General features: G+C 51.3%; 1 protein-coding gene and 1 long non-coding RNA gene across 2 annotated transcripts; one reads left to right on the forward strand and one right to left on the reverse strand.

Moving 5' to 3' along the window:
• Positions 1–6,127: 6,127 nt before the first annotated feature.
• On the forward strand, positions 6,128–10,054 carry RAX (retina and anterior neural fold homeobox). The gene is made up of 3 exons (XM_015615792.3): positions 6,128–6,559; positions 6,681–6,910; positions 7,512–10,054. The coding sequence occupies exons 1-3, from the start codon at positions 6,292–6,294 to the stop codon at positions 7,962–7,964; spliced, it is 951 nt and encodes a 316-aa protein (XP_015471278.1). The 5' UTR covers positions 6,128–6,291; the 3' UTR covers positions 7,965–10,054.
• Positions 10,055–10,266: 212 nt separating this feature from the next.
• Positions 10,267–11,872, reverse strand: LOC107198658. Its single transcript, XR_004495649.1, has 3 exons — positions 11,616–11,872; positions 11,128–11,299; positions 10,267–10,350 (listed from the first exon to the last, which is right to left on the reverse strand). It is a non-coding gene; the product is annotated as an uncharacterized LOC107198658 (long non-coding RNA).
• Between the last annotated feature and the right edge of the window lie 6 nt (positions 11,873–11,878).

The raw sequence follows: 11,878 nt of genomic DNA on the forward strand, positions 1-11,878 counted from the left end.
CCTTCCTTCCTTTTCCTTCCTTCCTTTTCCTTCCTTCCTTTTCCTTCCTTCCTTTTCCTTCCTTCCTTTTCCTTCCTTCCTTTTCCTTCCTTCCTCCCTTCCTCCCTCCCTCCCTCCCTCCCTTCCTTTTCTCTTTCCTTTTCCTCAAGTCTCCTCGAGTCTCCTCTCCCTCTCCATCTCCCTCTCCAGTATTGGTTTGTGAAGTGCACAAGACACAACCACAGCACACTCCAGGTGGAAAACCACTCTGTGCTGAGCCCCCCTTGCCTGCTTTGGGTCATGTCCTCCAGCCCCACAGAGCAGTGGGGGCTCTGCCAAGCCCCAGGGTGTTACAGGGCTTTGTGGAGAGAAGTTAGTCATCCCATGGATCCTGGAAAGCCCCATCACCGCCAGGGAGGATCTGTCTCCAGGAAGAGGTACAGGAAAAGTCTGGATAACACAGGTTCCACAGGTAAAGAGGAGTCAGCCACAGCTACATGGGGACAGTGACAAGGGACAGACAGACACAGCATCTCAGGGAGGATGTGAGCCTGTGCTATGCCCGCAGTGTTTTACCGGTCATTCGGAAAGGAGGTCAAATTCTCCTTTTGGCAAAGTCACCTCTGCAGTGAGGCAGAAAGAAGGGCAAGGGAGAGAGGTTCCCCTCCCTCCTGCTCAAACAGCTGCTGGGTGCCAAGGTGGCAAGGGAAGTCCCCCTACCACCTCCTGGTGCACTGACACAGCCACTGAGATACAGAAAAAGGCCAGAGAAAAGCTGCTGCCCTTAAAAAGCTCATTACCACTGACAGTCAGTGGTGCCTGCCTCCATGTCTGCAAAAAAAACAGAGGGCAGCATGCAGCTTTGTGTGTTTGTCACATATGGATCGTATTTGATTAAGGCAAATTACATTTATTTGGCAAATACATTTATTTGTATATCTTTTACCAATTTTTGAATAGAATCCCTTGTCACATTTCAAGTTGATCGCCAGTTTTTCCCTAATGTTTCTACTGAGCACACAAGCACCTTCTAGAAACACTCCTCACAACCATATTTTAAATGTTCTTGTAAGTAGTTTCTAGTTTCCCTGAACATAGGCAGTTTGCTAACAGTAAAAGGAAGCTGAGATTCCTTCCTACAAATAGAGCTTGGGGAAATTCTTTCATCAATCACTCTTCAAATAGAAACTGAACAGACTTGCTTGAAAACCCATTATCCAATATTTCACCCATTGTAGCATTAAGAAAATATGCATTTTCTTCTCGCTCATTTCTTTCTTACCTAAGAAACACAGAGTCGACAAGTTTTGACCTTCCTTGCTTTTTCCAGAGGATATCCTGGTGCATTAAATGGCTCTCATCCAACAGGTAATTTCTTTAGTGAAGAAAACCTATCTTCAGCAGGTACCTCAAGCATCCGAGCTATTTTGCCTAAAACCACCGAGACTTCTGATCTGATTTCTTCCTCTTGGGATTCTGCTCTCACATGGCACCACAGAATCTAATTATCTATGTGGAAAGACAAGTGGGATCTTTTAGGAGGTCTTTACATAAAGTAGATAAAATAGTCACGAGCTCAGCTCAACCAGCCTTAGGTTTATGAGGCTCAGTGCATTTCTCTCTGCACTGGTATAAATCTGGGTGGTATCTCCACACTGTTATGTTGCTTTACAGACCGAATAGTCCCATCTATAAAACACCAAAATAAACAAGCCTAAGGGTTTTGACCTTTGAATTAAAATATGCCTGGGACATCCCAAAAATCTTACTGAAAGCATCTGGTGCTTTAAAGGATCTAATTAAATTTGTCAGCAGATACAGGATCAGCATTTTCACAGTTTAAAGGGTCAGAGAAGAAAGTACAGTCAGAATCACCAAAGAAATTATTAATGAGATTCCAAAAAAATGTCAGGGCTGGCACAGACAAGTGGGACTGGGAGGTGGCTTGGGACTGGCACAGGGTGGGAGCCCAGCCCCATTGAAGCGCTGCTGGCATGGGAGTGAGCTGCCTTAGGCACCACTGTTAGACCAGAGCTCCCACATTCAATCTGGAGTGGCAGAGCCAGGGCAGAGTGGCAATTCTATGCTGCCTGATCCTAAATGGATGTCTGATCTGCAGCTTGCTGGAGGTGGCTGCCTGCTCCTGGCAGCACCTGCAGGGCTCACCCCTCCAACACCGGCTGTTCCCAGGCTGGCAGCCACAGACCGGGGGAGGCATATGAGTAGGAGGTGGTGGGGCCGCCCCAGGTACATGCAGCTCTCAAGATGATTAGCTCTGGGGACAGGTAACAGGGGAGCCACTGCATGTGTGTAAGTGCACGTGTGCTGATATGTGAGTCTGGGAATGTTTGTGTCCATATTTGTGCAGAAATGCACATGTATGTGTGTGCATGCAGCTACGCACGTGTGAGAATGGACAGGGACATGTCTGTGCGTCCATGTGTCTTTGTCAGGAGCAGATTAAAGGGTTAGGTCACATGGCAGTTACTGCTGGATGGACCCTACCTGGGATTTGGGTTCTTAGAGTTAATAGGATCGCTGGAGCTCAAGACAGTCATCCCATCAAGATAAATGTCTCTAGTGCCCACTTTTAAGCAATCCGAATTCAATTAGGCTAATTGGAAAACAAGTAAAGAAGGATTGCATTAATATAGCCTTATAGCATGAACCTCCCCTCCCTCCCTCTGACCATAGCGAGCCAAAATGCCAGCACCCTCGCACCCAGTACACAGGGATCCCACCAGAAAGGGCTGCCTGGCTCTGAGAACCTATTCCATACCCACAGCCCAGACCCACAGTGGGACAGCAAGATCTCTGTGCAATTCCTGAGTGCCAGACCGTACCCTGGGAGGTGGAGAAAACACAGCTAATTCTCCTGGGCAGACCAAATGAAGACTCAGCAGAAAATAAGGAAGGCGTGGTTGATGCAGTGACAGGAGGAGGCAGCAGCTTCCTCATACATTATGTTTTCAAGAAGGTTCTGAAACTGCACCCTTAGGAATTTTTGGTGTGGGTAAAAACAAAGCCTTTTTTTTTTGTTTTTAATGATCTGCTGGATGATACAGAGAATACAAACTGCAGGAGAGTACAGGTTTCCTCTAGGTGAATATTTCCTCCTTTTCCTTGCTTCCCTTGTGTTGATTTGCAGTCTGACCTTGGAAGCCCCATTTATCTTTCGGGGAGGCCCTCCCTGCTGCACATCTTTGGTTCGGAGAGTGATGTCTCTCCTGCAGCATGACTTCAGCTTCAAATCTCTGCTCTGCAAGGCAGTAATTATTTCACCTGGACATAAAGAAAAGGCAGGAGAAAAGGAAGGAAGAATCTGTGGCATTTTATGGTGCTGATTTCATTGTGTGAAACCACGCCCCATGTGTATGTCTCAACAGTGACTACATTTCCCTTTAGTCTTCACTGTACAAGAAGGAGGTACAGATGGCTGCACTTTACAAATTGTCCATCTTGAGAACTTTTGTTACTGTCCAAGCATAACTTCAGCAGAAATTTTAATAATGCATTGCAAAAAAAATAAAAAAGGTGATGGAATGGGAAAAGGAAGTTTGTTACTTCCTTGGAAAGGCGAGTAACAAACCCTGCCTATTTCATCCCCTAATGAATACTCTTAAATTTGATTCTGGTTGCCCCCATAAGTTTCCAAAGGTCAATGGTCTTTGCAAAGCTGTGATGTACCAAAGATCAGTTTCTGAGGCTTCATACTAATAAGATATGTATCCCAGAGGGCTGCAAGAGATTCAACTGACAGACAGGATATCAGACCCAAAGGAAAATGTTCAGTTACCATTCTTTGCCTGTCTAAACCCTCTGTGTAATCAGAAGAACCATTAGACTTCTTCCCTCCCTGGAGCACTGTAACGCCTCATGTGTGTCACACAGTGACACACATGCCTGAAGCATGACAAGAGAGAAAACAGAGATCTAGAGGTGGAAGAGTCAGAGCTCTCTCTCCTCCGCTGCAGGGTTATGGGTTTTCTTCAGATATTTTTTCAAACTGGGATCAAGGGAGTGGTTTCCTCTTTCAGCAATTCCACTTGCCTTCAAGAAGGATGCTACAGTGACAAGTGTAGCTATGTATGGAAAACGCAAGCAGAGTATTCTACTGCTGAGGAAAGAGGAGCCATCTCTGTCATGAAGGAAGGTCTCTTGTATGGGAGTCAAGCACCCTGCTGCAGAGCTAGAAGGATTTTTGGCTGCCTTCATATTGTGATTAACAGCAAAAAAAAATCGAGTATTTACCCTATAACTGACAACTTCGAAAGGTACCCCAAAAGCAGCATCTGTGCAAGGATCTAATGCCCTTTATGGCATTAACTAAAGGGTTTTTGCTCCTTCATCTCACATTCCTATATTTCTTAGCTACAACAAGTAAAACTGATTCCCATTTTTGCCCAGGACTTATGGAGGGACAGGTGTGTTTTGCGCTGGTTTTGAGTGCTATAAACCCCCAGCTTCAAATTAGAAGAAATTAGGAACATTGCACAGTTCATTCATCTTCACTAATAGAGTTCCTGGGAAACACACATGTAGATTAAAGGAACACAATGGCCCCTGGCTGATTGCTTTGAGTAGCCTCCAGTGTCCCTACAATGGTATTCACTGGCTTTTTATAGTGTCCACAAAAGCTACAGTAACCTTTTCTTGTCTCTTCTGTTGGCCTCTTCCCTCTGTGCAAATGGACATCTGAGTTCTTTTGGCCTCAAACCAACCCCTGCCCCCCGCAGCAGTCAGTGAAGGCAAACCTCACCTGGAGCTAGGAGAAGCCATGCACTCCTAAAAAAAATCAGCTTTGGGACATCAGAACATAAACCTGCAAAAGGTGTGGACACTGGAAGCAAGTACTCCTAATCTTTGAAGTGATTTCTCTGGAAAAATCTACATGATATGGAGCCAGCTGGGGCAGAAGGGGATTAAAAACCTGCAAATTTATTGAAAGGTCATACTTATTAGACTAGCTAATATATCTGGAAGAACGAGCAGCAGCAGTGGTGTTTTTCCTTCACATACACTCTCCTGAGGCTTCAAATAGAAGTATCTTCGTAGCTAAGCGTAGACTGAAAACCACTCTAGATGTTACTGGGTTTGTCATGTAAACAAACTGTGACAAAAGGTAGCTGGTGCCTCAGAGGAACTGGGAAATGCTAGTGTGAAAAGTGATAAAATGACAGAAAGACAAAAGCAGGGAAAAGATCGATGCAGGAGATGTGATGCTGTTACCTGGTCGGTCCTACCCTGGTCAGTCGGACCACCCCCTATGGTGGGTCCACATCTTCCACCAAGCCAAGTGTAAAGTGATGTGTGGGATTTGGCTCCCCTGCCTCATCCTCAAAAACATTTTGTGCATTCCCCATGAAGCCATGCCCTGCCTGCTACACTCCAAACCCCACTCGCACCATGGAGTACAGGGTACAGAATCAGCTCTTCTCACAGGCTCTGTCCTACAGCAGCTGGAAAACTTTCTCACCAATATTGCTTAGATCTTCCTCGGGTTTGTGAAGTCTGAAAGACTGAGTCCGCCTCCTGCGTACATCCTGCCCAGAAGCACCTGTTTTGTGAAATGCCTCTGGAGGCAACCGGGCGCTGGGCGAAAGTCCCGCAGAGCACCAGAGCAGCGGCGTTTACCCCAGTGCTCCTGAGTCGGGCCGGGGCCGCAGGAGCTTTCGAGCTGCCGCCGTGAAACGGAAGCACCAACAAACCGTCCGGGAGGAGTCTGGGCTGTAGCCGTCGAGCAAGAGAAACGCGGCGAGGCGCCGAGAGCCACCGAACAGTTCCGGGCAGTGCCGGGGATCCGCTGTCCTCCGGCCCGTCACCCCCGGGCTCCCGCCCCTTTCCGTCCCCTTCGCTGATCTCCCTTTACCGCGCCCCCGGCAGCGGCAACCGCCGTCCCGGCTCTGTCCCCCCGTGCCCGGCACGTCTCTCGCCGCCCGTCCCACCGCGGTTTCTGACAGTGCTGCCCCTGCCCCGCAGCTCCGACCGCGGCGCTCGGCCCGGGCTAGCTCTCGCCTGCAGCGGGGGCCGCCCCGCCCCGCCTCGGGGGCCCCGGATGGCATCGCCCGGCGCCGTCTGGGGCTGGGGCCGGGGCCGGGGCCGGCGGGGAGGGGCGGGGCGGCCGGCGGGGACCGAGGGATGCCCTGCCTCCCCCTCCGTGCTGAAGAGACGCGGGGGCCTCGCCTTCCCTCTTGCCTACCGCCCCCCGGCACTCCTCCCCCGCCCCAAGGAGGCCAGCACGCCCGGTGACACCGTGCCAGACTTGCCCGCGCTGCCCGGAAGCCGGGTGAGACCGCAGTGCTGCGGCGGAGTATGCACCCGCCCGGCGCCCCGCTCGCTATGGCCGACGGCGCCTTCTCGCTGGCCGCCCCGGCGGCGCGGAGCCCCGGGGGAAACCCCTCGAGGCTGCACAGCATCGAGGCTATCCTGGGGTTCACCAAGGAAGACGGGCTGCTGGGCGCCTTCCCGCCCGACGGCAGCGCCAAGGAGGCGGACCGGCGGGGTCCCCGGCATTGCCTGCCCAAGATGCCCGGAGAGCCGCCGCCAGCCGAACCCCAAGGCCGCGCCGAGCGCTTCCAAGGTGAGCGCTGTGGACGAACGCGGGGTCCCGCGGGGTGGATGGGTGGGCACCACTCCCCCACGCTCTCGGGCAAGCCCTGCGGGGAGATCCCGCCGGTGACCCTCCTGTCTTCCCCTCGCAGAACCGTACTGTCCTGGCAGCGCCAGCCCCGAATTGCCCGCTGGCAGCAGCGGCGAGAGGAAGCCGTCGGAAGAGGAACAGCCCAAGAAGAAACACCGGCGAAACCGCACCACCTTCACCACGTACCAGCTTCACGAGTTGGAGCGTGCCTTTGAGAAGTCCCACTACCCCGACGTGTACAGCCGCGAGGAGCTGGCCATGAAGGTCAATCTGCCTGAAGTCCGCGTCCAGGTAACGCCCGATCCGGCCCCCCACGACGGCCCGGCCCCGACGACCCCCGGCTCCGGGAAGCCACACACGGCCCAGCCCGACCTGCTTCGGCGCAGCCCCGTGGTGCGGTGGCCGGAGCAACCCCGATGTGGGGCGCTTTCCCATGATCGCAGCACTTCTCTGGCCACACTCAGGCCTAAGACTCCGGCCACACTCGGGGCTACGGCTCCTGCCACACACGGGGCCCCACGGAAACGCTGGGCACGGCTGCCGCACAGCCGGTGGCCGGCCCGGTCGGCGGGACAGCGCGGGGTTCGGGGCCGACCTGCGTCCAGCACCAGCGTCGTCGGTGCTGCCGTCCTTTGAGTAGTGCGTCCCAGCCCGGGGCCGCTGAACCCGCTGTGTGCCAGGGCAGTGGCGGGTGGATGGGCGGGCCTGCTCCACTGAGGGACTGTTTTTCACCGAGTGCAGGGCTGTGGGTCGTGGAGAAACGCCTGAGCCCCCCAGGTTCCCTTCTGCCCCAGCTTGCAAAGGCGTGTTTCCTTTGCTGTGTGCGCTGCTGGAGCCAGGGGCGAGCCTCTGTCCACCACCTGGGTCCTGGCTGATACAGTTCTGCTTGCAGGTTTGGTTTCAGAACAGAAGGGCTAAGTGGAGGCGGCAGGAGAAACTAGAGGTGACCTCCATGAAGCTGCAGGACTCGCCCATCCTCTCATTCAACCGCTCGCCTCAGGCAACACCCATGGGCCCTCTGAGCAGCAGCCTGCCCCTGGAGACGTGGCTCAGCCCACCGGTGCCCAGCAGCACAGCCCTGCAGACCCTGCCTGGCTTCGTGGCCTCACCGCAGAGCCTGCCTGGCAGCTACACACCACCACCCTTCCTGAACTCTCCAGCAGTGACCCACGCGCTGCAGCCCCTGGGGGCCATGGGGCCACCGCCGCCTTATCAGTGTGGGGCCACCTTTGTGGACAAGTTCCCTTTGGATGAGGCAGACCCACGCAACACCAGCATTGCAGCCCTGCGGCTGAAGGCCAAGGAGCACATCCAGTCCATTGGCAAACCCTGGCAGACAATCTGAACTCCTTCTCAGCACCTGGGAGAAAGCCATGGGGAAGGCACATCCCAGAACGCCCGAGGGACACCCTTACCCTGCCTTGGCTGCCGCGGATGGCCAGGCACAGGAAGGCTGTCCCTTGCACCAGCCTTTCCCCTACGCCTTGACTTGCTTTTGTATTTTGTGGTCCTTTTAATTCCCTTTTCCACATCCCCTGAAGAGTTAGGGGCCTGATCATAGCTTAGGAAAAACAATCTCTTTTGCTCTTCTCCCTTGGCTGGATGCTTTAGTTGCAATAAAAGCTACAGTAGGGCAAAGAGCTGTGTAAGGTGGCTGGGAACCCAGGACTACCGTACCTGGGAAGGGGGTTCTGCTTTTGCACCATTAAATGCCACCATCTGCATGGAGGCTGTGCATCATGTTTCTGAACCCAAATGGGCATCTTGGGCTGGACCCTCCGCTCTGTGTGATGCACAGAAGGGCACGTCACAGCCCCTTGGCTGTGGGCTCTTCTCTGTCCTCCCCCATCAGCAGAACCCTGCCCAAGCTGGCTATGGCACTGGGGGCTGCAGCCCCATGATGGACAGAGTGCCCAGATGGGAGTGGAAACAGTGGGGCTGGAGCCCTGGCAGTCCTTGGGCCAGGCACACCACTCCCACAACTGCCCTTATGGAGTAGTGCCAGGCTCAGGTGGGCTTTGCAGGCTGGAGTCAGTGACAGTCCTTGCTGCCTCTGCAGAGAGGGGCCTCTGCCCGGCCCCCTACAGCCCAGTTGCCCACAGGGAGGAACAAACGGTTTCTGGCTGAGCACTGACACTCAGCTGGGGCCTGACAGGCTTATCCTGCCCGTTCTGGCTGCCCAGCACAGCCCCTGGAGGCTGGCACAGAGCTGGGCCATGCCTGCTCCCCTGCCCACCCAGTGCCCATCGCCAGGCTGCCCAAACTAAAACTGCGGCATCTTTATTTTTCATTATCTCCGTTACTGCCTGTAATGGGGCTGAGAAGCTGTAATGAAACACCCCTTTTCCTCTGCTGGGCATGGGGTGCTCTACACACTTGGGAGGTTGTGGCAATTAACGTTTCTCATTAGGGACGAGAGAAGGATGCACAAGTGCCCTCATTGTGTCCTGGGGATGATTCAATGCAGACTGGGAGACCTCTCCTTTCACCATTTCCCACTCATTGTGGCCAGACAAAGGCTGGCGTCTAATTATATTTTCACAATCTGTGCGTATCTTTTAAGAGTCCTGTCAGAAACAAGTATGTCAGCTTTGTTCAGCTTCACTTCAGAGAGCTTTTTAACCTTAGACAGCAGTTTCCAAACATCCCTTCATACCCTTCTCCACAGCAGCCCCCATCTATTGTATGGAGAGCTTCTTTTGCAGATAATAATAGGAATCCCTCTTGTTTTCAAATGCCTTTTCCTCTGTCCCCAGCCTCCCTGCAGATCCAATCTGCCTCTCTGGACTAGAGCACACACTGTTCAGGACCCCCAGCTTCCCTTCCCTGAGCTGTGCTGGTTCAGGGCATGCAGGGAAGCCAAGTGAGTGGTCTCTCCTGAATTTGGGGTGAATGAAGCCCTGCTGAGGGAGACTCTCTTGCTGGGCTCTGGACTTGACAATTCTATTATGTGTGCATTTGTGGTGGTGGTGCCCACCCTTCAGAGCACACATCTCTTTGCTTCTTTGACAGAGAGAGGAAGCGCTGCCAGGAGAAGAACTGCCATTGCTGTCAGGACCAGGGAGGTATTTTGCCAAGTTCTAGTAAGGAGCCCTGAGTAAATGAGAACAAATCGTATTGCTTCAGTTTTTAGGTCTTAACTCTATTGGTCCTTTCACACGTGAGCTTTGCTTGCATCACCAGTGGTGCTGGGGTAGCAAGAAGGCATGGCTTTTCTGGTAGCTGCAGGAGAAGGATTTCTCTTGGTGTACTTGGGAAGTGCCTGCATAGCCTGGCTTGTGTCAGGAAGAGGCACACACTATTGGGTGACTGCACAGGCTCTGCACACTCCTCCTTCTCAGGGTAGGAACAATCTCACTCGTCATTATTTGGCTGCACTCCAGCTGTGGCTCTGAAGCTGAAAACCCTCTTGTAGGTGAGGACATTAAATTTCTGCTCTAAAGTTCTCACCTGTGCTTATTGCTCATGATTAATAAGCAACTCCCCAAAATTTCAATAGTGCTTTCCCACATTTTAGCATTACTACCCTCCCTTTCTCTTACCTACAGTTCTTCTGTATCCTGTAAAGCTGTTGGAAAGAAGCCTTGACTTCCTGATCAGCTGTCATGAGCTCTGATGCTTGGTTACTTGAGATAGTCAAAGACTGGCAGTAGATAAAACCACAACAACAGGGCAGCAGAAGTAGCAGGTGAAGATATCTGCTCACTTTTAATAAGGTCCTGATTCAGCACCTGATAACAAATAAAGATTATGGCAAGCTATGGTGGTTGTTCTTTTATTGGCATATTAAACAGGTCTTTCTTATACCTTGTACATGTGAACCCTGTAAGTGGATCAACTGTGTGCTGTCGTCCTTCAAGGAAAGCTCTGAGTTTTTTACTAAAAATTAATATTTTACCAGCTACATATAAGTAGGCAAATAAAGAGACAGAGGCATATGCAAACATATCTTTCTTCTAGCCTGTCTATTTTTCCATGTTCCTACACTTTCTTTCAAATTGTCCCATTCCATTTTAAAAGCCCATTTGTTCATTTTGTTGTAAATATCTTCTCCTCCTTAATTGGGTGCTGAGTCTAATAATCCTGCCTCGGCTTGTTAACTGTACAATACCAGTCAGAGTTAATGACCCATTAGCGATTAATTCCTTAAACAGCATCTAATTGCTCACTGTAAAACCTTTTCTTAAAACTGGATTAAATCATCTAGATCCTTAACCACTTCTTTACTCTAACTTTGTTAAGGCTATTAGCATAGCCTTCTGAGTGGTCTGTTTCTTCTTTTGCTTAAACTGTATTAGCAAGATAGTATTTTTAGTGTCTATACTTGACTTCTTTGCAACACCTGAAGTTCTAAGTAAGAATAATACAGATAAAAGACTGCCAGGGAATGAATGATGATGAGGAAAGTGCCATGATGGAATTTGTTCTCAGGAATGTACTCTAGTCTCTCTTCCTTCTCCCTATCCCTGCTCAAAATCCTGTCAGTATTCAAGAAGACTAGTAGATACCTGAGCTCTTTAATTTTGACTTGAGGTTCAGCTCATCATCTTCCCAGTAGCAGGACTGTCTCTGCATGCAGGAGGAATCCTCAGTCCCTGCTGGATGGCTCGGAAGCTGTCATTCCCTCTGGAGCAGCAGGCTGGCTGTTGTGTGTGCTGCTGTCATGGTAGCTCACAGCCCCTATGACATGAAAACACTCATTGCTCAGCCATAGCTTGAATTTCTGTTACTATATTCTGGAGTTGAGGGCAATACTGTTTCCTTCCTCTTTGCAGAAAGTTGAACTATCTTGTTTCTTCTCCCCGGCTACATCTGACAGGCATTTCAATTATGGACATTTATATATATGTATATATACATAGCATAGGAGTAGATAGTGGAATAAAACAAAAAACAAACAAACAAAGAAACAAAACAAAACCCAACCCAAACCAACCAAACAAACAACAAAAAAGAGTGAAACAAAAAGCTCCTTAGACCAGGATGCTGACATTACCAGTTTCTCTGGTAGAATTAATACTGTGTCTCCTCTTGAGCATCGCTGTTTTCTGCCAAGGCATTATGTCAAAACTGGATGACATTTGGCAGTCACCCCTGTGTCATATGACACTTCTGCCCCACTAAGATTGGGTTTGAAGAGCCGGGCAGAGTGCTGTGACAGAGATACGGCAAACAGCCGCAGCCACGGGGTTCAGCTGGCAGCAGAACGCACGGGAGCGCTCCCCTCACGGCCGGGGCTCAGCCGGTGCCGGGCTCACC

Source organism: Parus major, unplaced genomic scaffold (genome assembly GCF_001522545.3).
Source record: "Parus major isolate Abel unplaced genomic scaffold, Parus_major1.1 Scaffold258, whole genome shotgun sequence".
In the NCBI taxonomy this organism is placed as follows: domain Eukaryota; kingdom Metazoa; phylum Chordata; class Aves; order Passeriformes; family Paridae; genus Parus; species Parus major.